The 24471-nt window shown below is 39.9% G+C and overlaps 2 protein-coding genes, 1 long non-coding RNA gene and 10 other non-coding genes across 19 annotated transcripts in view; 6 read left to right on the forward strand and 7 right to left on the reverse strand.

The window, feature by feature from the left end:
- Positions 1-1534, forward strand: part of LOC144086540 (interleukin-10 receptor subunit beta-like) — an 8552-nt gene extending 7018 nt beyond the window's left edge. The window contains exon 7 of the mRNA XM_077616421.1: positions 105-1534. Within this exon, the coding sequence (XP_077472547.1) occupies positions 105-218 (114 nt within the window). The 3' untranslated portion in view covers positions 219-1534. The remainder of the gene's footprint in view (positions 1-104) is intronic.
- A 635-nt stretch (positions 1535-2169) lies between these two features.
- On the reverse strand, positions 2170-2243 carry trnat-ugu (transfer RNA threonine (anticodon UGU)). The gene has a single exon. It is a non-coding gene; the product is annotated as a tRNA-Thr (tRNA).
- Positions 2244-3209: 966 nt separating this feature from the next.
- trnan-guu (transfer RNA asparagine (anticodon GUU)) lies at positions 3210-3283 on the forward strand. The gene has a single exon. It is a non-coding gene; the product is annotated as a tRNA-Asn (tRNA).
- Positions 3284-4299: 1016 nt separating this feature from the next.
- On the forward strand, positions 4300-4373 carry trnat-agu (transfer RNA threonine (anticodon AGU)). The gene has a single exon. It is a non-coding gene; the product is annotated as a tRNA-Thr (tRNA).
- Positions 4374-5761: 1388 nt separating this feature from the next.
- trnat-ugu (transfer RNA threonine (anticodon UGU)) lies at positions 5762-5835 on the reverse strand. Its single transcript has one exon. It is a non-coding gene; the product is annotated as a tRNA-Thr (tRNA).
- A 2060-nt stretch (positions 5836-7895) lies between these two features.
- trnat-agu (transfer RNA threonine (anticodon AGU)) lies at positions 7896-7969 on the forward strand. The gene has a single exon. It is a non-coding gene; the product is annotated as a tRNA-Thr (tRNA).
- A 19-nt stretch (positions 7970-7988) lies between these two features.
- On the forward strand, positions 7989-11626 carry LOC144087451 (uncharacterized). Of its 3 annotated transcripts, none has more exons than XR_013304749.1 (5): positions 7989-8320; positions 8399-8899; positions 9374-9686; positions 10770-10855; positions 10986-11626. It is a non-coding gene; the product is annotated as an uncharacterized LOC144087451 (long non-coding RNA). The 3 variants fall into 3 exon arrangements; XR_013304750.1 differs by having other exon boundaries at positions 8399-8499; positions 8568-8899; positions 9374-10855; XR_013304748.1 differs by having other exon boundaries at positions 9374-10855.
- trnat-ugu (transfer RNA threonine (anticodon UGU)) lies at positions 8787-8860 on the reverse strand. Its single transcript has one exon. It is a non-coding gene; the product is annotated as a tRNA-Thr (tRNA).
- trnat-agu (transfer RNA threonine (anticodon AGU)) lies at positions 9971-10044 on the reverse strand. The gene has a single exon. It is a non-coding gene; the product is annotated as a tRNA-Thr (tRNA).
- Positions 11360-11433, reverse strand: trnat-agu (transfer RNA threonine (anticodon AGU)). Its single transcript has one exon. It is a non-coding gene; the product is annotated as a tRNA-Thr (tRNA).
- Positions 11627-13698: 2072 nt separating the features above from the next.
- On the reverse strand, positions 13699-13772 carry trnat-agu (transfer RNA threonine (anticodon AGU)). The gene has a single exon. It is a non-coding gene; the product is annotated as a tRNA-Thr (tRNA).
- Positions 13773-14780: 1008 nt separating this feature from the next.
- trnan-guu (transfer RNA asparagine (anticodon GUU)) lies at positions 14781-14854 on the reverse strand. The gene has a single exon. It is a non-coding gene; the product is annotated as a tRNA-Asn (tRNA).
- Positions 14855-15895: 1041 nt separating this feature from the next.
- Positions 15896-24471, forward strand: part of pikfyve (phosphoinositide kinase, FYVE finger containing) — a 41085-nt gene continuing 32509 nt past the window's right edge. For 2 of the 5 annotated variants that reach the window (XM_077616416.1, XM_077616417.1), the window contains exons 1-3: positions 16165-16453; positions 16964-17160; positions 19512-19673. In XM_077616416.1, the coding sequence (XP_077472542.1) occupies positions 16431-16453; positions 16964-17160; positions 19512-19673 (382 nt within the window). In that variant the 5' untranslated portion in view covers positions 16165-16430. Of the gene's footprint in view, positions 16045-16094; positions 16135-16164; positions 16454-16963; positions 17161-19511; positions 19674-24471 lie in introns of those variants that run through there. The other 3 variants (XM_077616418.1, XM_077616419.1, XM_077616420.1) reach the window with 3 other exon arrangements.

Here is a 24471-nt window from a genome sequence, read left to right on the forward strand (position 1 = left end):
TTATGTCGAGACCGGCGTAACCCAAGGACTCCCTGTATAAATTGGATTATATTGGTTGGTTCCAAGGAATTTAAGCATTTAAATATTGTCATCGTCTCCTATAGTACTTGTTGGCGACCCCCAGCTCATCTCTATACAGGAACATGCGCAACTCTGACAGACCTGAGGAGATATACAGTTCAGTCAATGTCATTGCAGAAGAAAGCCCTGTGAGGTAGTAGAAGTCCCTGGAGCATATTTTATGTTATTTTTTAACTGACGCAAGAAGGAAATGCCACAACGTTGATGCACTTAATCATCAGCTGCCATTGACAACAATAAACGTCTATCATTGTCAGTAGCAGCCAATAAGCAAAAGGAACATGCAACACCTATTATAAATGACCTTTTTGTGAACAATGGTTTCTCAAAGTATTGCAGGAGTATACACAAACCAGCAATTTCTCCGGCCTGGACTTGAACCCAGGACCCCAGAGCTGCGAAGTCGACACACCAACCACTCCTATTTGAAAAAAAATAACATTTCTGTTTTTGTACCGGGCGTTTCTCTTCTGAAATTTAATGCCAATGTACATTTTCTTTAAAGCATGTCAATTATGAAAACCAATTGAAACACTATAGAGAAAAGGCAAATTCATTTCCATAACACAACTCAATATAAGGAAAGTGCTTTACACCACATGAAAATCCCAAAACCCAAATAAAAAGACAAAAGTCCCATTATTTAAAAACAAAAACATTTGACACAGTATTCTTCTCAATGTTGTTTAATTGACAAAACTGTTTGAGCATAGTTCAGACCTTCAGGTAACCTGTTTCAGAGGTGAGGAGCTTAGTAAGTGAATGCAGCTTGTTAGAATAATGATTCAAACCTTTTAAATCATTATTAGTAATATTTAATTAAAAAAGGAAAAACATCTCTCAACATTTCTGGTTACACTTGCAAGGAAAATGCCATGTGACGTCGTCTTAGTCCCCAGTGCATTCTGACGAGCGGCATACTCTTCGGTCCATTTAGCAGCACATAACCAAAACATTCAACTGTTTTGAACAATTGTATAAGCTCAACCGAATAACATCATGAAGGTTATAAAAACACTGTCACAACAATCTGTTTTTATCGGAACACCTGCGTAAGAATTTGCACAATAAGCAAAACAACGGCATTATTATTTGCACCAGTAAGCATAATAATTTCATTATTAGGTAAACAAAGCAAAGCAGTTTAATGTAAACAAAGCAGTATTTTCAAATCTGCTGGAGTCTTCGTCATAACATTTGGTAGAAGTGTCCGTAACGCCTTCGCCCTTGAAGAGTCGACTGTGCAGGAAAAAAGTCCATCTTCCCATGACTTGATTTATAGCATTACTACTTATTGAAAAATGCTTACAACACATATAGAATATTCATAATAATTCTAACACAGCTTTACCCTGCTTGATTCTTGTAAAACAAAGCAGATTGGTTCTGGACGCCATTAGGGTACATTATTGTATATGTATATTAGAAATTATATGCACCAATGAACTCTGAACATTTGTTTTTGTGTTATTCATTTTCCCAACCAACCATTCATGCTCACACTCATACCTAGGGTCAATTTAGAGTGCTCAACCAGCATACCCTGCATGTTTTTGGAATGTGGGAGGAAACCATAGTTCCCGGAGAAAACCCATGCAATCCTAGGGAGAACAAACAAACTCCACACAGTGTGGACCGACCTGGGATCAAACTCACGACCCCAGAACTTAGCACTTGGTCGTCTAAAGCAGAGGTGGCCAAGTCCGGTCCTCGAGAGCCCCCTACCAGTCTCTTTTTCATGTCTCTCCACCAACACACTTGAATCAAATAATTGGGATCGGTATGAAGCTTGTGGACAGCTTGCTGATGAGTTGATCATTTGATTCAGGTGTGGTAGACGAGGGATACATGGAAAACAGACTGGATAGGTTTTACCAATCTTTCTTTTTCAAGACTCGCGAACACGAGCTTTCTTCACACACGCTGTAATGATAAACCAAAATGTTGAAGGTAACATTTATTTTTGTAAATTGAAATTTAAGGTCGGAGGAACCAATACATTGGCTGACATAGACTTTTTGTCTTGAAAGTCTGATAAAAGACTTGTGCATTTTAATCTGGATTCAGTGTTCCAAAGAAGCAGGTTGGAGGCACTGCTGGGATTTGAACCCAGGATCTCCTGTTTACAAGACAGGCACTTTGACCAGCTAAGCCACAGCACCCTTTCATTCCAATTTGCAATTGCTGTATCAAAAATCAAGGTTTGTTAAGACAGTACTTTTTTTTTTAATTCAAAAGTTGCAAACTTAACTTGAGGAAACCCACCAACTTTGATAATTATGGGTATCAAATACTTCCAAATATGGAGTTGTTCTCGATGGCAAGCTCGTTTTGGCAATTACGTTGACTTTTCAATCAGGGGCTTGAGAACAATGCATGGTACCAGTCCCCAGCCCAGACTTTGGAATGTTCGCTATACTGTTATCTCTAATCCTATATTACCAGAGCTAATAAAAAATCCAAAGATAAATGTGGAAATTGCAGAACAGAGGTACACAATTTGAAAAGCAAACACAAGGATTGAGTATAGAAAGCAAAATATAAAGTGTGAATACATACGTAACAAGATCCATGATCAGTGTGAGTAAATTCAAAAGGTTTATCGGCTGGGGAGAGTATGCATTTGACTAAATAACATTCATTAATTTGCCGGTCTTTTGGTGGCCGTCTTTTGGTCGCCGGTCTTTTGGTTGCCCCGACCGCAACAACGGGCGACCAAAAGACCGGCGACCAAAAGACCGGCAACAAAACAAGGTGAAACAACACGGTCTACGCATCAATAAAAGCCAACAATGGCCATGAGCAGTTTCACTGAGCCGATGTGTGAGTGTATAAGAGTTTGTATGTACATGAGTTGTCCCTTTAGGAAGGTACGTCCGTCAGGGTCTTAGCAAGTTCTCGAACAAAAAACAAAAAAAGTCCGGGAAATTTGGAGATTTTCTTTAGCCTAATAATTAATAGGGCATTAAGTATGACTAAATAGTAATTCGCAGTTTGTATTTAGGGAATTTGAGCAACGATTTAAATGGTAATTATCACTTACCTTCCGGAAGACTAAAAGATCGGCGACCAAAAGACCGGTGACCAATCGACTGTGTACCATTTTATATTATTTTTAACAACACAGTGTCTCTGTGGCGCAATTGGTCAGTGCGCTCGGCTGTTAACTGAGAGGCTGGTGGTTCAATCCCACTCAGGGATGTTTGTCTCGGAGGAATTTCACTATTTGTTGTAGTGCTTTGCAATAAAATACAACGGTATGAATTTATTACCCGTTGCTCTGTACTCACGCCTTCCAGCAGATCCGTGGATATCGTGTCTCCCCGCACCGTTCTTGGGTCCTGTTTTTGAGCATTGCAACAGCAAAAATCAAAGAAGTGTTGGAGAAATTTCACGAAACTTTTTGTCTTCGTAGAAAAAAAGCACATCCATAAAGTGTTCACGAGTCGTGCGATTGTCCACTTTGACGACGTTTGTCTGTTGCATTATATAAACATTGTTAAAAGTCATCAAAGGCAATCGTCTTTGGATAGTTTTTTTTCTTCATAAAGTCCGTCACCCAGAACGCCTGAAGGGCAACTTAAATCTAAACAGGTAAAAACCAGTAGCGACTAATAAAATGGGTGAAAAATTAAATTCCAAAGAAATCATAAAATGTTAATGTTCGTTGTTGTTTAATGTTGTTGTTTGAATTCTTAATGTTGCGTTATAAGACGTGTGTTCATGTGTTCGTGTGGTTGTCAGGTCTTGTTAGGGTTTTGGGTGGATGTGTCTGTGTGTGTCTGTGTTTGCTTCACGCCTCTTGTGTCACGGACCCTCTGAAACGAATTAGAGAATTTACATATAAAGTACTGCTCTACTTACAAAATTTTCAAGCGACGAAAAAAGTTCTGGAACTAATTAAATTCGTAAGTAGACATATTAATATAATGGGATCACATGTCAAATCGGTGTGCTTCTTGCAATCCTGGTGAGATGCATGAACCACCCTGTGTTTCAATATGTCTTTTGTGTCTTTCTCTGTCTCCCAAAACCCCCAGAAAAGAAAACGAGCATGTGGCGTTGTAGGAAGGTGAAGAGACAATGGTAATACCATCATTTTGAAATTTTGTGGGTTCATTGAAGTTGAGTCTAAAACAATGTCAACAAATACTTGCGTTACCGAGCCTTTATTTTTGATACGACAAAGGAAGATTGGTATAAGGTATCATAGGAATGGGTGCTGTGGCTTAACTGGTCAAAGTGCCTGTCTAGTAAACAGGAGATCCTGGGTTCAACTCCCAGCAGTGCCTATAATGCATGTCCATTTTATCTATCCAGCTTTTTATCAAAACATTTTTCCACTAATGGAATTTAAAGCTGAAGTGATGTTTACTTTAGCTAGTTTTATTTTGTTTAGAAAGACACAGTGTCTCTGTGGTGCAATTGGTCAGTGCACCTGGCTGTTAATTGAGAGGTTGGTAGTTCAATCCCACTCAGGGATGTGTATCTAGGGATATTTTCACTATTTGAGTTGCTGTTGTGCTTTCCAACAAGATACAGCAGTACAATAATTTATTACTCATTGTTATATACTCAGTATATCCAGTGGATGCGTGGATATCATGTCTCCCTCACAGTTCTTCGGTCCTCCTTTGGATTCCAGGTTGGTCCTCCCATGTAGAGTTTGCATCTGGACCTGTGATGGTTTTCTCTGAGTACACCTGTTTCCTCCCACATTCAGAAAGGATTTATGCTGGGCGCCACCTCGTGGTGTAGATGTTCACTCGCCTAACAACAGTGCGGGCAGGGGTATGCTCAATTCCCACTGGTGGTGGTATGAATGTGAGTGTGGATGGTTATCTGTCTCTCTGTATACCCTACGACTGATGGGCGAACATTCTAGGGCAGACCTTGGCAATCCAGTCCTCAAGGACCGCTGTGGGTGCATGGTTTTGTTCCGATGTCTTTACCCTCACAAGGGTAAAAGGGGGTGCTGGAGCCAATACCAAATGACTTGGGACCGGAGGTGGTGGAGAGCGGATCGCAGGGTATGAGGACAGTGACAACGATTCACCCTCACTCTCGTACCTCGTGGCAATTTAGAGTGTTCAACCAGCATACCCTGCATGTTTTTGGAATGTGGGAGGAAACCATAGTTCCCGGAGAAAACCCATGCAATCCCAGGGAGAACAAGCAAACTCCACAAAGTGTGGACCGACCTGGGATCAAACTAACGTCGCTTGGCCGTCTAAAACAGGGGTGGCCAGGTCCGGTCCTCGAGAGCCCCTTACCTAGTCTGTTTTTCATGTCATTCTCCACCCAACACACTTAAATCAAATAATCGGGATCGGTAGGAAGCTTCTGGACACCTTGCTGATGAGTTGATCATTTGATTCAGGTGTGGTAGACGAGGGAGATATGGAAAACAGACTGGATAGGGGCTCTCGAAGCCCAGACTTGGCCACCCCTGGTCTAAAGTTTTACCAAGCTTTCTTTTTCAAGGCTCGCGCACACATGAGCTTTCTTCACACACGCTGGAATGATAAACCAAAATGTTGAAGGTAACATTTTTTTTGTAAATTGAAATTTAAGGTCAGAGGAACCAATACATTGGCTGCCATAGACTTTTTGTCTTGAAAGTCTGATAAAAGACTTGTGCATTTTAATCTGGATTCAGTGTTCCAAAGAAGCAGGTTGGAGGCACTGCTGGGATTTGAACCCAGGATCTCCTGTTTACAAGACAGGCACTTTGACCAGCTAAGCCACAGCACCCTTTCATTCCAATTTGCAATTGCTGTATCAAAAATCAAGGTTTGTTAAGACAGTACTTTTTTTTAAATTCAAAAGTTGCAAACTTAACTTGAGGAAACCCACCAACTTTGATAATTATGGGTATCAAATACTTCCAAATATGGAGTTGTTCTCGATGGCAAGCTCGTTTTGGCAATTACGCTGACTTTTCAATCAGGGGCTTGAGAACAATGCATGGTACCAGTCCCCAGCCCAGACTTTGGAATGTTCGCTACACTGTTATCTCTAATCCTATATTACCAGAGCTAATAAAAAATCCAAAGATAAATGTGGAAATTGCAGAACAGAGGTACACAATTTGAAAAGCAAACACAAGGATTGAGTATCGAAAGCAAAATATAAAGTGTGAATACATACGTAACAAGATCCATGATCAGTGTGAGTAAATTCAAAAGGTTTATCGGCTGGGGAGAGTATGCATTTGACTAAATAACATTCATTAATTTGCCGGTCTTTTGGTGGCCGTCTTTTGGTCGCCGGTCTTTTGGTCGCGGTCTTTTGGTCGCGGTCTTTTGGTCGCCCCGACCGCAACAACGGGCGACCAAAAGACCGGCGACAAAACAAGGTAAAACAACATGGTCTACGCATCAATAAAAGCCAACAATGGCCATGAGCAGTTTCACTGAGCCGATGTTTGAGTGTATAAGAGTTTGTATGTACATGAGTTGTCCCCTTAGGAAGGTACGTGTGTCAGGGTCTTAGCAAGTTCTCCAACAAAAAACAAAAAAAGTCCGGGAAATTTGGAGATTTTCTTTAGCCTTATAATTAATAGGGCATTAAGTATGACTAAATAGTAATTCGCAGTTTGTATTTAGGAAATTTGAGCAACGATTTAAATGGTAATTATCACTTACCTTCCGGAAGACCAAAAGATCGGCGACCAAAAGACCGGTAACCAATCGACCGTGTACCATTTTATATTATTTTGACCAACACAGTGTCTCTGTGGCGCAATTGGTCAGTGCGCTCGGCTGAGAGGTTGGTGGTTCAATCTCACCCAGGGATGTGTGTCTGGGAAGAATTTCACTATTTGAATTGTTGTAGTGCTTTGCAATAAAATACAACGGTATGAATTTATTACCCGTTGCTCTGTACTCACGCCTTCCAGCGGATCCGTGGATATCATGTCTCCCCGCACTGTTCTTGGGTCCTGTTTTTGAGCATTGCAACAGCAAAAATCAAAGAAATGTTGGAGAAATTTCACGAACTTTTTGTCTTTGTAGAAAAAAAGCACATCCAGAAAGTGTTCACGAGTCGTGCGATTGTCCACTTTGACGACGTTTGTCTGTTGCATTATATAAACATTATTAAAAGTCATCAAAGGCAATCGTCTTTGGATAGTTTTTTTTCTTCAAAAAGTCTGTCACCCAGCACGCCTGAAGGGCAACTTAAATCTAAACAGGTAAAAACCAGTAGCGACTAATAAAATGGGTGAAAAATTAAATTCTAAAGAAATCATAAAATGTTAATGTTCGTTGTTGATTAATGTTGTTGTTTGAATTCTTAATGTTGCGTTATAAGACGTGTGTTCATGTGTTCGTGTGGTTGTCATGTCTTGTTAGGGTTTTGGGTGGATGTGTGTGTGTGTCTGTGTGTGTTTGCTTCACGCCTCTTGTGTCACGGGCCCTCTGAAACGAATTAGAGAATTTACATATAAAGTACTGCTGTACTTACAAAATTTTCAAGCTACAAAAAAAGTTCTGGAACTAATTAAATTCGTAAGTAGACATTAATATAATGGGGTCACATGTCAAATCGGTGTGCTTCTTGCAATCCTGGTGAGATGCATGAACCACCCTGTGTTTCAATATGTCTTTTGTGTCTTTCTCTGTCTCCCAAAACCCCCAGAAAAGAAAACGAGCATGTGGCGTTGTAGGACGAAGGTGAAGAGACAATGGTAATACCATTATTTTGTGGGTTCATTGAAGTTGAGTCTAAAACAATGTCAACAAATACTTGCGTTACCGAGCCTTTATTTTTGATACGACAAAGGAAGATTGGTATAAGGTATAAAAGGAATGGGTGCTGTGGCTTAGCTGGTCAAAGTGCCTGTCTAGTAAACAGGAGATCCTGGGTTCAACTCCCAGCAGTGCCTATAATGCATGTCCATTTTATCTATCCAGCTTTTTATCAAAACATTTTTCCACTAATGGAATTTAAAGCTGAAGTGATGTTTACTTTAGCTAGTTTTATTTTGTTTAGAAAGACACAGTGTCTCTGTGGTGCAATTGGTCAGTGCACCTGGCTGTTAATTGAGAGGTTGGTAGTTCAATCCCACTCAGGGATGTGTATCTAGGGATATTTTCACTATTTGAGTTGCTGTTGTGCTTTCCGACAAGATACAGCAGTACAATAATTTATTACTCATTTTTATATACTCACAGTCCAGTGGATGGGTGGATATCATGTCTCCCTCACAGTTCTTCGGTCCTCCTTTGGATTCCAGGTTGGTCCTCCCATGTAGAGTTTGCATCTGGACCTGTGATGGTTTTCTCTGAGTACACCTGTTTCCTCCCACATTCAGAAAGGATTCATGCTGGGCGCCACCTCGTGGTGTAGATGTTCACTCGCCTAACAACAGTGCGGGCAGGGGTATGCTCAATTCCCACTGGTGGTGGTATGAATGTGAGTGTGGATGGTTATCTGTCTTGGCCACCCCTGGTCTAAAGTTTTACCAAGCTTTCTTTTTCAAGGCTCGCGCACACATGAGCTTTCTTCACACACGCTGGAATGATAAACCAAAATGTTGAAGGTAACATTTTTTTTGTAAATTGAAATTTAAGGTCAGAGGAACCAATACATTGGCTGCCATAGACTTTTTGTCTTCAAAGTCTGATAAAAGAGTTGTGCTTTTCAATCCAGTACCAGCATGCTTTTGACTCTGGATTCAGTGTTCCAAAGGAACAAGTTGGAGGCACTGCTGGGATTTGAACCCAGGATCTCCTGTTTACAAGACAGGTACTTTGACCAGCTAAGCCACAGCACCCTATCATTCCATTCTGCAATTGCTGTATCAAAAATCAAGGTTTGTTAAGACAGTACTTTTTTTAAATTCAAAAGTTGCAAACTTAACTTGAGGAAACCCACCAACTTTGATAATTATGGGTATCAACTACTTCCAAATATGGAGTTGTTCTCGATTGGAAGCTCGTTTTGGCAATTACGCTGACTTTTCAATCAGGGGCATGAGATCAATGCATGGTATCAGTCCCCAGGTCAGACTTTGGAATGTCTGCTACGCTGTTATCTCTAATCCTATATTACCAGAGCTAATAAAAAGTCCGAAGATAAATGTGGAAATTGCAAAACAGAGGAACACAATTTGAAAAGCAAACACAAGGATTGAGTATAGAAAGTAAAATATAAAGTGTGAATACATATGTAACAACATCCATGATCAGTGTGAGTAAATTCAAAAGGTTTATAGGCTGGGGAGAGTATATACATTTGACTAAATAATATTCATTAATTCATTTTCTGAATCACTTATCCTCACAAGGGTAAAAGGGGGTGCTGGAGCCGATACCAAATGACTTGGGACCGGAGGTGGTGGAGAGCGGATCACAGGGTATGAGGACAGTGACAACGATTCACCCTCACTCTCGTACCTAGTGGCAATTTATAGTGTCCAACCAGCCTAGCATGAATGTTTTCTGAATGTGGGAGGAAACAGAGGAAACCCTCATAGGCCCAGATGCAAACTCTACATGGGAGGACCAACCAGGAATCGAAACCAAGACGCAAGCACTGTGAGGGACACACGTGCTAGTTCATATCACATGCTTGTGATATCCACGCACCCGCTGGACCGCGTGAGTACATAACAATGGGTAATAAATTCTTATTCCGCTATATGTGATTCAAAGCACAACAACAACTCAAGGAGTGAAATTCTTCCTAGACAAACATCCCTGGGTGGGATTGAACCAGCAGCCTCTCAGTTAAGAGCTGAGCACACTGACCAATTGCACCACAGAGGCACTGTCTTTTATAACAAAATACAACTAGCTAAAGTGAACATCACTTCAGCTTTAAATTCCAATAGTTGAAAAATGTTTTGATGAAAAGATGGATAGATAAAATTGACACAGTTTATAGGTACTGCTGGGAGTTGAACCCAGGATCTCCTGTTTACTAGACAGGCACTTTGACCAGCTAAGCCACAGCACCCTTTCCTCCTGTGGCTGATCCCAATCTTCCTTTGCCGTATAAAAATTAAAGGCTCGGTGACACAAGTATTTATTAACATTGTTGCAAACTCAACTTCAGCCATTTTCTGTTCTGGAGGATTTGGGGGAGAGGAGAGAGGGAGACACAGAAGACATACTGAAACTCAGGGTGGTTCATGCATCATGCTGTGACAATGACATTTCCCGAATACGGGAATAAAGTCATCCAATCCAATCTCACCAGGAGCTTTATTGCAAGAAGCACACCGATTTGACATCTGACACCACTATATATCTTCTTTTCAGCAGGCAAAAGTGGACTTTAATTTTAATATTAGTGGGTGTGTTTCAGTTGAGAAGAAACTTCCAGATATGGAGTTGCTCTCCATGGTAAGCTGGCAATTACACTGACTTTTCAATCAGAGGCTTGAGAACAAAGCATGTTACCAGAACCCCAGGCCAGTTTGTAATGTCCACTACTCTCTAACCCTATACCACCAGAGCTAATAATAAGGGTCATGAGTCTTAAGATAAATGTGCAATTTGCAGAACAGAGGAACACGTGTAGAAAAGCAAACACAAGGTATGAGTATAGAAATTTGAGTGATAATACAATTATGATCCATGATCACTATGAGTAAATTCAAATGGGTTATAGACTGGTGAGTGTACATTTGACTACATAATATTCATTCATTCATTTTCTGAACCACTTATCCTCACAAGGGTCAAAGGGGGTGTTGGAGCCAATACCAAATCACTTGGGGCCAGCGGCAGTGGACACCCTAAATTGGTGAACAGCGGATCGCAGGGTACGAGGACACTGACAAACATTCACATTAACGCTCATATGTAGGGGCAATTTAGAGTGTCCAACCAGCCTAGTATGAATGTTTTCTGAATGTGGGAGGAAACAGGAGTACTCAGAGAATACCCTCACAGGCTCAGATGCAAACTCTACATGGGAGGACCAACCAGGAATCGAAACCAGGACGCAAGCACATGATATCTACGCACCCGCTGGACCGCGTGAGTACATAACAATGGGTAATAAATTCATATACCGCTATATGTGATTGCAAAGCACAACAACAATTCAAACAGTGAAATTCTTCCTAGACAAACATCCCTGGGTGGGATTGAACTACTAGCCTCTCAGTTAACAGCTGAGCGTGCTGACCAATTGCACCACAGAGACACAGTGTCTTTTGGAATAAAATACAACTAGCTAAAGTGAACATCACTTCAGCTTTAAATTCCAAAAGTTGAAAAATGTTTTGACGAAAAGCTTGATAGATAAAATTGACACAGTTTATAGGTACTGCTGGGAGTTGAACCCAGGATCTCCTGTTTACTAGACAGGCACTTTGACCAGCTAAGCCACAGCACCCTTTCCTCCTGCAGCTGATACCAATCTTCCTTTGCCGTATCAAAATTAAAGGCTCGGTGACACAAGTATTTTTTAACATTGTTGCAAACTCAACTTCAGAGAACCCTCCAAGTTTCAAAATGATGGTGTTACCATTGTCTCTTGACCCAGGTCCTACAACGCCACATGCTCGTTTTCTGTTCTGGGGGATTTGGGGGAGAGAGGGAGACACAGAAGCATACCTGTCTACCTCTGCCGATAACTGCCCTTATAAATGATTATGATTCCCCTTACAAACCCCAAAAAAACCTTACAAACACTGTACGAGTCGTACGGTGTTTGTAAGGTTTTTTGGGGGTTTGTAAGGGGAATCATAACCATTTACAAGGGCAGTTATCGGCAGAGGTTGACAGGTATGCAGAAGACATACTGAAACTCATGGTGGTTCATGCATCATGCTGTGACAATGACATTTCCCGAATACGGGAATAAAGTCATCCAATCCAATCTCAGCAGGAGCATTATTGCAAGAAACACACCGATTTGACATCTGACACCACTATATATCGTCTTTCCAGCAGGCAAAAGTGGACTTTAATTTTAATATTAGTAGGTGTGTTTCAGTTGAGAAGAAATATCCAGATATGGAGTTGTTCTCCATGGTAAGCTAGTCTTGGCAATTACACTGACTTTTCAATCAGAGGCTTGAGAACAATGCATGTTACCAGAACCCCAGGCCAGTTTGTAATGTCCACTACTCTCTAACCCTATACCACCAGAGCTAATAATATGGGTCATGAGTCTTAAGATAAATGTGTAATTTGCACAACAGAGGAACACGTGTTGAAAAGCAAACACAAGGTATGAGTATAGAAATTTGAGTGATAATACAAACATGATCCATGATCACTATGAGTAAATTCAAATGGGTTATAGACTGGTGAGAGTGTACATTTGACTACATAACATTCATTCATTCATTTTCTGAACCAACTATCCTCACAAGGGTCAAAGGGGGTGTTGGAGCCAATACCAAATGACTTGGGGCCAGCGGCGGTGGACACCCTGAATTGGTGAACAGCGGATTGCAGGGTACGAGGACACTGACAAACATTCACATTAACTCTCATATATAGGGGCAATTTAGAGTGTCCAACCAGCCTAGCATGAATCCATTCATTCATCTTCTATAACGCCAATCCTCGAAAGGGTTGCGGGGGTTGCTGGAGGCTAACACAGCTGCCATCGGGCGATAGGCAGACTACATCCTAGACCAGACCTGGGCAATTAATTCCACAAAGGGCTGCAGTGGGTGTAGGTTTTCGTTCAAACCCATAAGAGCAAACCTTTCCACCAATCTGGTATCTTGGAAGTGCAATCAGTGGATTGCAGTCAGGTGCTTCTTGTTTCAGCAGAAATCCAATTAGTTAAACTGTCTGTGCTGGATCGGTCGGAACAAAAACATGCACCCACAGCGGTCCTCAAGGACCAGATTGCCAAGCTCTGCCCTAGAATGTTCGCCCATCAGTCGTAGCGGTTACAGAGAGACAGATAACCATCCACACTCACAGTCATAAATACCACCAGCGGAAATTGAGCACACCCCTGCCTGCACTGTAGTTAGGCGAGTGAACATCTACACCACGAGGTGGTGCCCAGCATGAATCCTTTCTGAATGTGGGAGGAAACAAGTGTACTCAGAGAAAACCATCACAGGTCCAGATGCAAACTCTACATGGCATACCTGTCAACCTCTGCCGATAACTGCCCTTATAAATGATTATGATTCCCCTTACAAACCCCCAAAAAACCTTACAAACACCGTACGAGTCGTATGGTGTTTGTAAGGTTTTTTGGGGGTTTGTAAGGGGAATCATAATCATTTATAAGGGCAGTTATCGGCAGAGGTTGACAGGTATGACATGGGAGGACCAACCTGGAATCAAAAGGAGGACCGAAGAACTGTGAGGGAGACATGATATCCACACATCCACTGGACTGTGAGTATATAACAATGAGTAATAAATTATTATACTGCTGTACCTTGTTGGAAAGCACAACAGCAACTCAAATAGTGAACATATCCCTAGATACATATCCCTGGGTGGGATTGAACCACCAACCTCTCAGTTAACAGCCAGGTGCACTGACCAATTGCACCACAGAGACACTGTGTCTTTAAAATAAAATAAAACTAGCTAAAGTGAATATCACTTCAGCTTTAAATTACATTAGTTGAAAAATGTTTTGATAAAAAGCTGGATTGATAAAAGAGACATGGATTATAGGCACTGCTGGGAGTTGAACCCAGGATCTCCTGTTTACTAGACAGGCGCTTTGACCAGCTAAGCCACAGCACCCGTTCCTTCAGTATTTTATACTAATCTGCCTTTGCCGTATCAAAAATAAAGGCTCGGTAACGCAAGTATTTATTGACATTGTTGTAAACTCAACTTCAATGAACCCACCAAGTTTCACAATGATGGCATTACCATTGTCTCTTCACCTTCTTCCTACAACGCCACATGCTCGTTTTTTTTTCTGGGGGTTTTGGGAGACAGAGAAAGACACAGAAGACATTGAAACACAGGGTGGTTCATGCATCTCACCAGGATTGCAAGAAGCACACCGATTTGACAAGTGACCCCATTAAATTCATACGTCTACTTATAAATTTAATTGGTTCCAGAACTTTTTCCGTAGTTGAAAATTTTGTAAGTAGAGCAGTACTTTATATGTAAATTCTCTAATTCGTTCCAGAGGGTCCGTGACACAAGAGGCGTGAAGCAAACACACACACAGACACACACACACATCCACCCAAAACCCTAACAAGACATGACAACCACATGAACACACGTCTTATAACGCAACATTAAGAATTCAAACAACAACATTAATAAACAACGAACATTAACATTTTATGATTTCTTTGGAATTTAATTTTTCACCCATTTTATCAGTCGCTACTGGTTTTTACCTGTTTAGATTTAAGTTGCCCTTCTGGCGTGCTGGGACTTTTTGAAGAATAAAAACTATCCAAAGACAATTGCCTTTGATGACTTTTAATAATGTTTCTATAATGCAACAGACAAACGTCGTCAAAGTGGATGATCGCACGACTCGTGAACACTTTCTGGATGTGCTTTTTTTCTACGAAGACAAAATTTCGTGAAATTTCTCCAACATTTCTTTGATTTTTGCTGTTGAAATGCTCAAAACAGGACTCATGAAAGGTGCGGGGAGACACGATATCCACGGACCCGCTGGAGGGCGTGAGTACATAGCAACGGGTAATAAATTCATACCATTGTATGTTATTGCAAAGCATTACAACAATTCAAATAGGGACATTTTTCCCAGACACATATCCCTGGGTGGGATTGAACCACCAGCCTCTCAGTTAACAGCCAAGTGCATTGACCAATTGTGCCACAGAGATACTGTGTTGTTCACAATGATATAAAACTAGCTAAAGTCAACATCACTTCAGCTTTAAATTCAATAAGTTGAAAAATGTTTGGCGGCCCAGTGAATGAGTGGTGAGCGTGTCGGCCTCACATTGGGGGACCTGGGTTCAAATCCAGGTCGGCCCACCTGTGTAGAGTTTGTATATTCTCCCCTGGCCTGCGTGGGTTTTCTCCGGGTACTCCGGTTTCCTCCCACATTCTAAAGACATGCATAGGCTGATTGGACACTCTAAAATTCCCCCCTAGGTATGAGTATGAGCGTGAATGGTTGTCCATCTTCTTGTGCCCTGCGATTGGCTGGCCACCAATTCAGGGTGTCCCCTGCCTCTGGCCCAAAGTCAGCTGGGATAGGCTCCAGCATCCCCCGCGACCCTAATGAAGATAAAGCGGTTCAGAAAATGAGATGAGATAAGATCAGATGATTATTTATTGAGTATTTATCTGTTCATTTGTTTGTTGTTGATATTTGTGTGCTTCCCTACTTATTTATGTTGTTGCCTACTTATTTATTACTACTTATGTATTGATTATTTATTATTAGTATTGATTATTTATCTGTTTGTTTGTTGTTGTTTGTGTACTTCCCTACTTATTTTTGTTGTTGACTATTTATTTACTAATGTATAGATTTTTTATTATTATGATTATTCATTGAATATTTATCTGTTCATTTGTTTGTTTGTTGTTGTTGCTTGTGTACTTCCCTACTTATTTAATTATTACTTACGGATTAATTATTTATTATTAGGATTATATATTGATTATTTATCTGTTCATTTGTTAATTTGTTGTTGTTATATGTGCACTTACCTATTTATTTATGTTGTTTACTACTTATTTATTTATTATGTGTTACTTATTTATTGATAAATATTTTTTTCATGTATTGTTATTATTTCTTGATTATTTATTTGTCTGTTTGTTTGTAGTTGTTATTGTATAATGACAATAAAAGCATTCAATTCAAATTCAATGCAATATCAAATCGACCTCTCTGTTTTCCCGGATCGGCTTGTAATGTCTGCCCCTTTAACTTGACGTGTGGTGGAGTAAGTGTTTGCAAAGAGACATTTTTATGAGAGCTGGATACAATTCGAAATTAAATCATGGATGCCTGGTTGGTTTGAAATATTTAACCAACGATGTATAATCCATAAATAAGGTAAGTTTAAAAAAAAGGTTCAAAATGGGGCAAAAATAAGGTTGTGAGCATCCGGTTGATTAGCATAGGAGCCTTGACAGAAGCTAGCAGGTACAAGTGACAAGTGTCTAGCTATTTTAAATGACAATTGTACTCTAGGTGAAGCTTTAAGTCACTATTTGCACCACTGCAGTTGCGAGTATTTGTTTTATGGACCGTTCACTGCGAGGACTCATTTGTTTTCAAATAAGGCTAGAAAGATCTAGCCGATGTTTGATACATATTCAACCCCACTCATGTACTCCGTAATGTTTGTCACGCCATTGTGGTCACATGACGAGGCGAGTAGCGTGATGCACTTCTGCAATTTTCTTGACATTTGATGAAAGCAAATGACATGATCTGTAATGTTTGGGCAGTTCTTGAAAGAGTAAGTAAAATATAATGGTTTCTTGCAATGCATTGATGACCGGGTTGGTCAATTTATGGGGAAGGAAGTTGGTTCGTAATAGAAGTGTGTTTATATCGGTTCCTGGTAACGATCTCATCGATCTTCCCTAGAGATTGTAGCGTTTTTTTAAATAAACTTTTATGATCGAGTTTGTGTACGTGTCTTTTTTCTTTTCTTTTTTCCGGGCGTGGGGGCGTCTTCACGCGAGCGTAATTTACTTTTTTCAAATAATTCAGTAAAACACAGTTCTCAGCATCTCATTTTCTGAACCGCTTCATCCTAAGGGGCGGGGGTGCTGTAGCCTATCCCCGTTGACTTGGGGCCAGAGGCAGGGGACACTCTGAATTGATAACCAGCCAATCGCAGGGCACCAGTAGATAAACAACCATTCACACTCGTACCATTTTTGAAATATAAAGATGTTTGGTGTTCTTTCTGCTGCTTGCTTGTAGGAGTAGTATATACTCACATTTTCCACCTCCCTTGAAGGACACTGCAGGAGATGGCCTCCGGGGACAAGTCAGTGCCATCGTCCTCATCGGACTGGAGTGTTGAACCAACTGTCATCTCACCTACAAGCCCTTCCCATTTGACCCACTTCAAGCCACTCACGCCAGAGCAGGAGGAACCCCCACTGCGATCAGCATATAGCTCCTTTGTCAACCTGTTTCGCTTCAACAACAAAGGTCAGAGACCATGTCACAAATTTGCCATAACCATTGATGCTCCATGTCCAATGATAATCTCTGCATAAATTCATTGTATCTATACATATTACTATTTCTGAGAATGTGTGCGCGTTAGTGTGTTTGTCCATTAACATCGGACAAAATGGAGACAACACCGTACAGCCGATTTGGATGCGGATTTGAACAGAAAATTGCAAATGTATGACTTTAGGATGTTACTGCACTCAATGTCTGAATTCGGGCCCCAGTTTAAAAAAAAAAAACATTTTTTCTAACTTGGAGTCGCATTTTTATGATCAAAAAGTGCAACTTTGGGCTCATTTTTTCCATACATGCAAAAAAAATCGACAAAAATTACTAAGTTCGCAGGTTTTACGGCTGCATTTAGCATCTAACAAGCAGAGGGGCCCGGCTTCTGTTACTTCAATTGGTGCTTCATGTCCCGGTGAAGATCAAGTATTGGTTTCCGTTTCAGCTCCTTCAAAAAAACGATTAGTCCAGGCATGGTCGGGAAGTTTGAGGGTAGCCTTTTACAACTTTGGGTCATTTTTTCTGGTACACGCAAACCCAACCGGACCAATAATTCTCTGCTTTTCCATAGTACAATACAGAGACCAATAAGGAATGTTGGCCCGGGGGCGATTGTGCAAACATGGCTTCGTACCGGCCAATTTTGTTTTGCATCAACCTCATTACGGAGACCCAGAGAGGACATACCGTATTTACTTGCATATAAGTCGCCCCACGTATAAGCCGCACCCTTTAAATGGCCTTAAAATTGTTTCACTTTACAATATCTTGCGAATAAGCCACTCCCTGATTCACAATTTTCACTTCTATACAAATGTGTTACTTTGAAGGGAAAAGAATGCTAGTCTTATTTTAAAATATTCAACTGAGAAGACTAACTTTAGAATACTTCCTTTTTGAAAGATTTAAAAAAAAATCAGAATTGGCAAAGATATAAGACATTTTTTTCTCAAGATTGTTCTTAAGAGCCTTTACGTACAATAGATGACATTTTAGCAGTGGCGGTCGGTGCATTTTCTTGTAGCGCCTTCAACGTATCAATCCAACCCTCAAAAACTATTTTATGGCTATAAAACCTCTACTGCAGCTAGAGCTGCGACACAAAAAAAAAATCAATAAATCAATGCACAAAAATGGGGTAAAATCCACTTCCTAGCAGCAGTTCATGATTAAATACAAATACTGGAGCTTTTCAGACGTTAAAACCAGGCCAGGGGGGCGATTTTCCCGGGAAAAGACAGCGATGAACGTCAATGGCGTACGGGCAAACATTGCCCGAAAATGGGGTAAAATACAGCCGAAAACAGCATTTATTGATTAAATACAAATATTGGAGCTTTTTAGGAGTATAATTTCTCCGGTAAAAAGACAGCGATGAACGTCGATACGTCCATACGTGAAATGACAAAAATGCACTAAAATTAGGTAAAATCCACTTCCTAGCAGCATTTATTGATTGAATACCAATACTGGAGCTTTTGAGACATTACAACCAGGCCAGGGGGGGGTGATTTCCTCGGGAAAAGACAGCGATGGACGTCAATGGCGAAATGGCAAAAATTAAACTAGGGTAAAATCCACATCCTAGCAGCATTTAGTGATTAAATACAAACACTGGAGCTTAAATACAAACACTGGATCTTTTCAGATATCAGAACCGGGCCCACAATTGAAATATTATTTAGGAATATAGCCATATTATACTCACCAAAAATTCTTTTTAACTGTACACAATATCCATCCTCTCTTTATTCCTTCTTTTCTATCGCCATCGAAGCTAATGATGAAAGTTGAGCCGGTCCTGTCATATTTCCGGCATTGTGGGTGGAGTTTGCGATCTCTTGGCCCGCCTACTAGACAATAATAGTTGGTGAAAGCAATGATGTATCCCAGCCAGCAAAATGCTAACTCCTATGAAAAATCATTGTGGGGTTGCCAACTCGAAATCTGATTGGTTAAAAGCAACAGTCTTGTTTAATGCAGCAGACCCCGCAGAACTGATTGTGAAGGCTTTGAGGCAGATCTGATCTGGCAACAAATAATGGCTGAAATGTGATTGGTTAAATGCTTCAATATGAAAACACACATCTGGAAGCAATGCAACCAGGGGGAAAAGGAATGAAAGGAAGCTAACAGAGCATTTGGAATAATAAGTATTGATGGACAAAATATAATATGATTCAGATATTTCTTAGGCCAGCAGAGAAGGCCTTGAAGGCCCTGACGGGCTGCCACTGCATTTTAGTGTTTATTTTTACTTTTAAAGGGGAGTAGAACATAATTAATCATGGAGTGTTGTCATTCATGTGTGGTTACAGAGGATGCCCGTCCTGCCTCCACAGTTTCAGACAAGCTGGATGATCCACCCCTTTCCACTCAGACGGAGAGTCGAAGCTGGTCATCCAGCCCTTCACATTCCAGTTCAAGATCGCAGCGAAAGTCGCACCCGGATAACATCAGACGCACCTCCACTGCCTCTGGTACTACACACAAAAATGTAGATAGCGTTGAATTACTCCTGTGCTTCAGACTTTGACTGCTTTTATTCATAGTTTTTAATTCACTGCTAATTTACTTCAAATATTCTTAGTTGGAACAACTATGATACTCCTTCATAACCTATACGCATAGACTTTTACAACTGTATGTGCAATACATAAAAATACATACAGCATTGGGCCGAATATAAGATGAACTCCCCCCATAATTTCAAGACTCCGATGGTTCTTCTGTCTTCTGATTCCAGTGGACAGAGCAGGTCAGGGCACTTGCTCATGTTATCATTTGATTTACTTGGCAAGACAAAAATGACCGTATTTTCACACTTATAGGGCGCACTTAAAAGTCTACAATTTTCTCTAAAACGGTCGATGTGCCCAATCGGTTGAACTCAAAAAGCTTGTCTGTGCACTAACCTCAATTTTTGTATGGCCCTAGCCACTTGAGTGACTGGTTTTATTTCTTGCCAGCATGCTACTTATTGCGATCAACCCAGCGTACGTTCACCCTAAAAACAGCCCCCCCCGCGCATTCCAAGCATTACGGTAAATCCATTCAAAACATCCCAGGGGAGTGGCAAGGCATTTGACTTCTGTGCGCTTGCAACGCTTTTAACCCTCAAAAACACTCTCAATACTTAAATACTTAAATAAACAGCATATCAGAGCAATGCCTGGCGTGAATGACAACACAATGCAGATGTGAACGCTTGGAAAATGGACTGAAGCCATGGATCGAACACAATTTAACAGCTTTGCTAATGAATGGCCAATATTGTAGTTCGGGCAAGCACAAGTTACGTGATGATTTGGAATGAATTGTCGATGCCGATATAACAGCGGGGAGAATCAAAGGCTTGGGAGTGATGCATGTCCGAGTTACAATGGATTGTGGATGACTGGGATCAGGTAACGGCCAGCATTGTTGTTTGAGGTTTCTCCAAAGCTGGAATCAAGTTCCCGGAATACACAACTCTGACTGACAGTGGAGCCTAGCATGTTAAACACCCAACTCTTTATATCAGAGTGTACATTTGACCTCAATAATGCATTATCAAACGTAGTTTTGCTCATGCTGTCTTTAAAAAAACACTAACACGCTAGTGCCAAGCCTAACATACACTAGCAGCTAGCATAACATACACTAGCGGATAGCATAACAAACGCTAGCCTAGTGCCATGCTAGCGCCTTGTCGGACGAGGCGTCCAATGTATTGACAAAAAACAGAAAATATATATGCCCTCTCACACGGTGCGTTTTATAAGTGAAAATAGGGTATTTTTTTCCAGGCCCTGGCTGTAACAACTCTACACACAGTAAGGGGTTGTTTTTGTACATGCATGTGTGTGATGGATGCCTTGTTTTTAACAATAATGTAGTACGTTCGGTTTGTTCACTAACTAGATGTTAATTTTTCAAAATTTGAAAAGGACTTAATTTTCAACACAGAACATGCATTATATTTCCTCATACAACCACTGGCATTGTACCTCAGGGGTGAAATATGTTCTAATATCCAAACAGTTTTTACTCTAGGAAATAATTTCACATGAACAAGGCAAGTTTCATTTTGAAAGTCTAGACTTTTATGTTAGACAGTCACTTTCTGGTATTCATACATAACAATAAATAATACTAAAATCTTTAAAAAAAATAGGTAATTCTTAAAAAATGTAAAAAAAAATGTACAATTTTCCAAAATTAGTTAAATTAGTTTTCTTAATTATTTAAGAAAACGCAAAGCAAGTGTTGCTTTTATCAAAAAATAATCATCTTCATAAAAGCAGTGAAACTTAAAAAAAAACATTTATTCAACCAGGAAATAGCCCATTTAGATTAAAAATCTTTTTCTCAAGTTTCGGTGACCAAGAGGCAGCAGCCTTGACTGACAATTGCAACGTCAAAATGTTACGTGACAGCAAATAGTTAAAATTTATATACAATTGAATTTACATTCAAATGAGATAAAATCCTTTACAGGTTAAGGAGGTTGTCATGTGAATTACCATACAAACAATTTTATACATATACAGTCATACTTATACTTATGAATGCCTCTAGTAGGTGCGTAATGTTCAGGTTACGAAATCTTTAATATGCAAATGAGTGCCTCGAGATACGAAAAAGATCCAAGTTACGAAATCCCCCAAAAAGTAAATGCATTCCTTAGCCGTTATTTTATTTTGTAAATATTGTCGTGGATGCATTGAGTCTCACTTTAGAACCTCGCTCTATAATCTGCTGGGCTCTCATTGGCTGTCTCACAACAACCCTCCATTTTTCTTTGCCCCATTGTCTGCTTAAACTTATGCTTGGAAGAAGCTGTGAAGGTAAATCCAAAATCCAAATAGGTAAGAAGCAGTGGCGATAAATATAATGGGTGAAAAATTAGATGCCAAGAAATCACGAAACACTAATGAAAAAGATTAAAAGTTCAATGTAATGTTTTTTTGAATTCTTAATTTTATCTTCACTAGATTGTTTGTGTGCTCTCTGCCTCTGTTGCCTAATGATAGCTTCCTCTTGTTCCCCTGCGTTTCAAAACAGATAGATTTTTGTATGCTTGTTATTCATTTTAAGACATTACATAATAAATATTTTTCTTAGAATTTTCTTGGGAAATTGGGATACTTTGACCAATTTTAAAGGGTTTTGTTGGTAGTTGTGTGAGGACCGTGGAACGAATTAGAGAATTTACATATAAAGTACACCTACTTACGAAATTTTCAAGTTACAAAAAGAGTCTTGGAACCAATTAATTTTGTAAGTAGATATACGACTGTATGTTCATTAATATGTGCCGTCCCTTATTAAATAAACGAAACTCAAACTCAAAAAGTATGTGAAGCCCATTGGTCAATGACTTCTATCTACAAGCGCTAATTGGGGCCATTCAACATGGAGTTCAAGTCATATGTAGAGTTAATCGATTCAAGCTACCCTGTCCTTTTTTAAATAACTGTTCAGAATGAGTATTGTCTGATGGGAACCATGCTCAGCACCAATGAGCTCGCATAAGACCTTGAAGCAAGAATTGTTGAACTACATAAGGGGATACAAAAGTATTTCTAAAAGCCTTGATGTCCATGTCTTAACAGTTAGAAAGATCATCTTAAAATGGAGGGATTTCAAGACAGTTGCCACTCCCTCCAGGCAAGGTTGTTCTTCAAAGTTGACTGCCACCACAAAGTGCAAAAGGGTTAATTAACCTCTGCTGACCAAAAAAATACTGCAATTTCAAGTTTGCAAAAGACCACGTTGATGTTCCACAGCAGTTCTGGGATGATATTCTTTGGAGAGATTAAATAAAAATTAAATTATTTGGAAGCAAAACACAACGTTTGTTACATGTGGAGTAATAGTGGTAATAGTGAAATATGGTGGAGGAAGCATCATTGTTTGGGCCGGTTTGCAGCCTCAAAGGCCTGGCTGGATTACTGTCATCAATTAAAAAAAATGAATTCCAAAATGTACCAAGATATTTTGCAAGAAAACATAAGGTCATCTGTCCTCTGGCTGAAGCTCAAACGAGGATGTGTTATTCAACAAGACAACATCCCCAAACATATAAGTAAATCAACAACAGAATGAATCACACAAAAGAAATTACGACTTCTGGAGTGGCCAAGTCATTACGGACCTAATTGAGATTCTGTGGCATGACCTCAAGAGAGCCATACACACCAACCAACCAAAAGTATTGCTGAAGTGAAACAATGTGAAGAGGCATCGTGCACTTCTGATCTGCAACTGTAGGAAAGGTTATTTCTGGAAAAGAAGAGTCAACTAGGTATTAAATGTTAATGTTCACATACTATTTTCACCCTCTATGTATATTAACATCTTGTCTTTTTAAAAAAAACACCAAAACATTTTTAAGAGTATTACTTTAGGAGAATGTATGATGGTATTGTTGTGACTTAAATTAAAATTGCAAAACATATCATCACCAATTAATGCACTTATTCTTGCCACTGTTTGTAACAGCTGAAAGGCACCATCAAGCCTTAAATCTACGTAAATAAATCTGAAGACCGGAATAAATTCATATTTTATGAAATCTAAACGTTGTTTTTTTCTTTTGCTTTTGTGCAATTGAGTTTTTTTTGTGTGTGACTTTGCTGTCTATGTTAAATTCACTTTTGATTAAATAACTTCAATTTGGTAGCAAGTTTCGCATACACTCAGGGTATTTCATGTTGGGACAGGTGCTCAACTCCAATCTAACCTCTTACATCTACTGTAGAGGAATTATGAAACCATGGATGTGCTATAACTGCAGACTAAGCTTTAAAGAATGTTTGTGTTTGTTTCATTTGTAATCCATTGGGGTGGTGTTTAGAGCCACTACAAAACACACTAGTGCAGGGGTCGGGAACCTTTATGACAGAGAAAGCCATGAACAATTCATATTTTCAAATGTTATTCTTTGAGAGCCATACTCAGAATTTAAAAGTAAAAATACATAAAAATGTCTGCCCACTTTCACCACTTTTAAATTACAAAAAGACTGACAACATTGTCGCACCGTTGCTAATCAATGATTATCAATGGGAGTATGCATGCAGAAGAGTCTAATGAAAATAAAATGTGTTTAAAGCGGCGGCAGAGAGTGTTGATGTAATGGTCCTATTGGTGCGTTTGGGTCTCGGCTCTCTCATTAACGATTTCCATATTTTAGCTCACAGGTTAGCGGAGAGCCATATGCACGCATCAAAATAGCCACATTTGGCTCCCGAGCCATAGGGTCTCTACCCCTGCACTAGTGGTTGTGTCGTT

This window comes from Stigmatopora argus, chromosome 13 (genome assembly GCF_051989625.1).
Source record: "Stigmatopora argus isolate UIUO_Sarg chromosome 13, RoL_Sarg_1.0, whole genome shotgun sequence".
NCBI classification, from domain to species: Eukaryota; Metazoa; Chordata; class Actinopteri; order Syngnathiformes; family Syngnathidae; genus Stigmatopora; species Stigmatopora argus.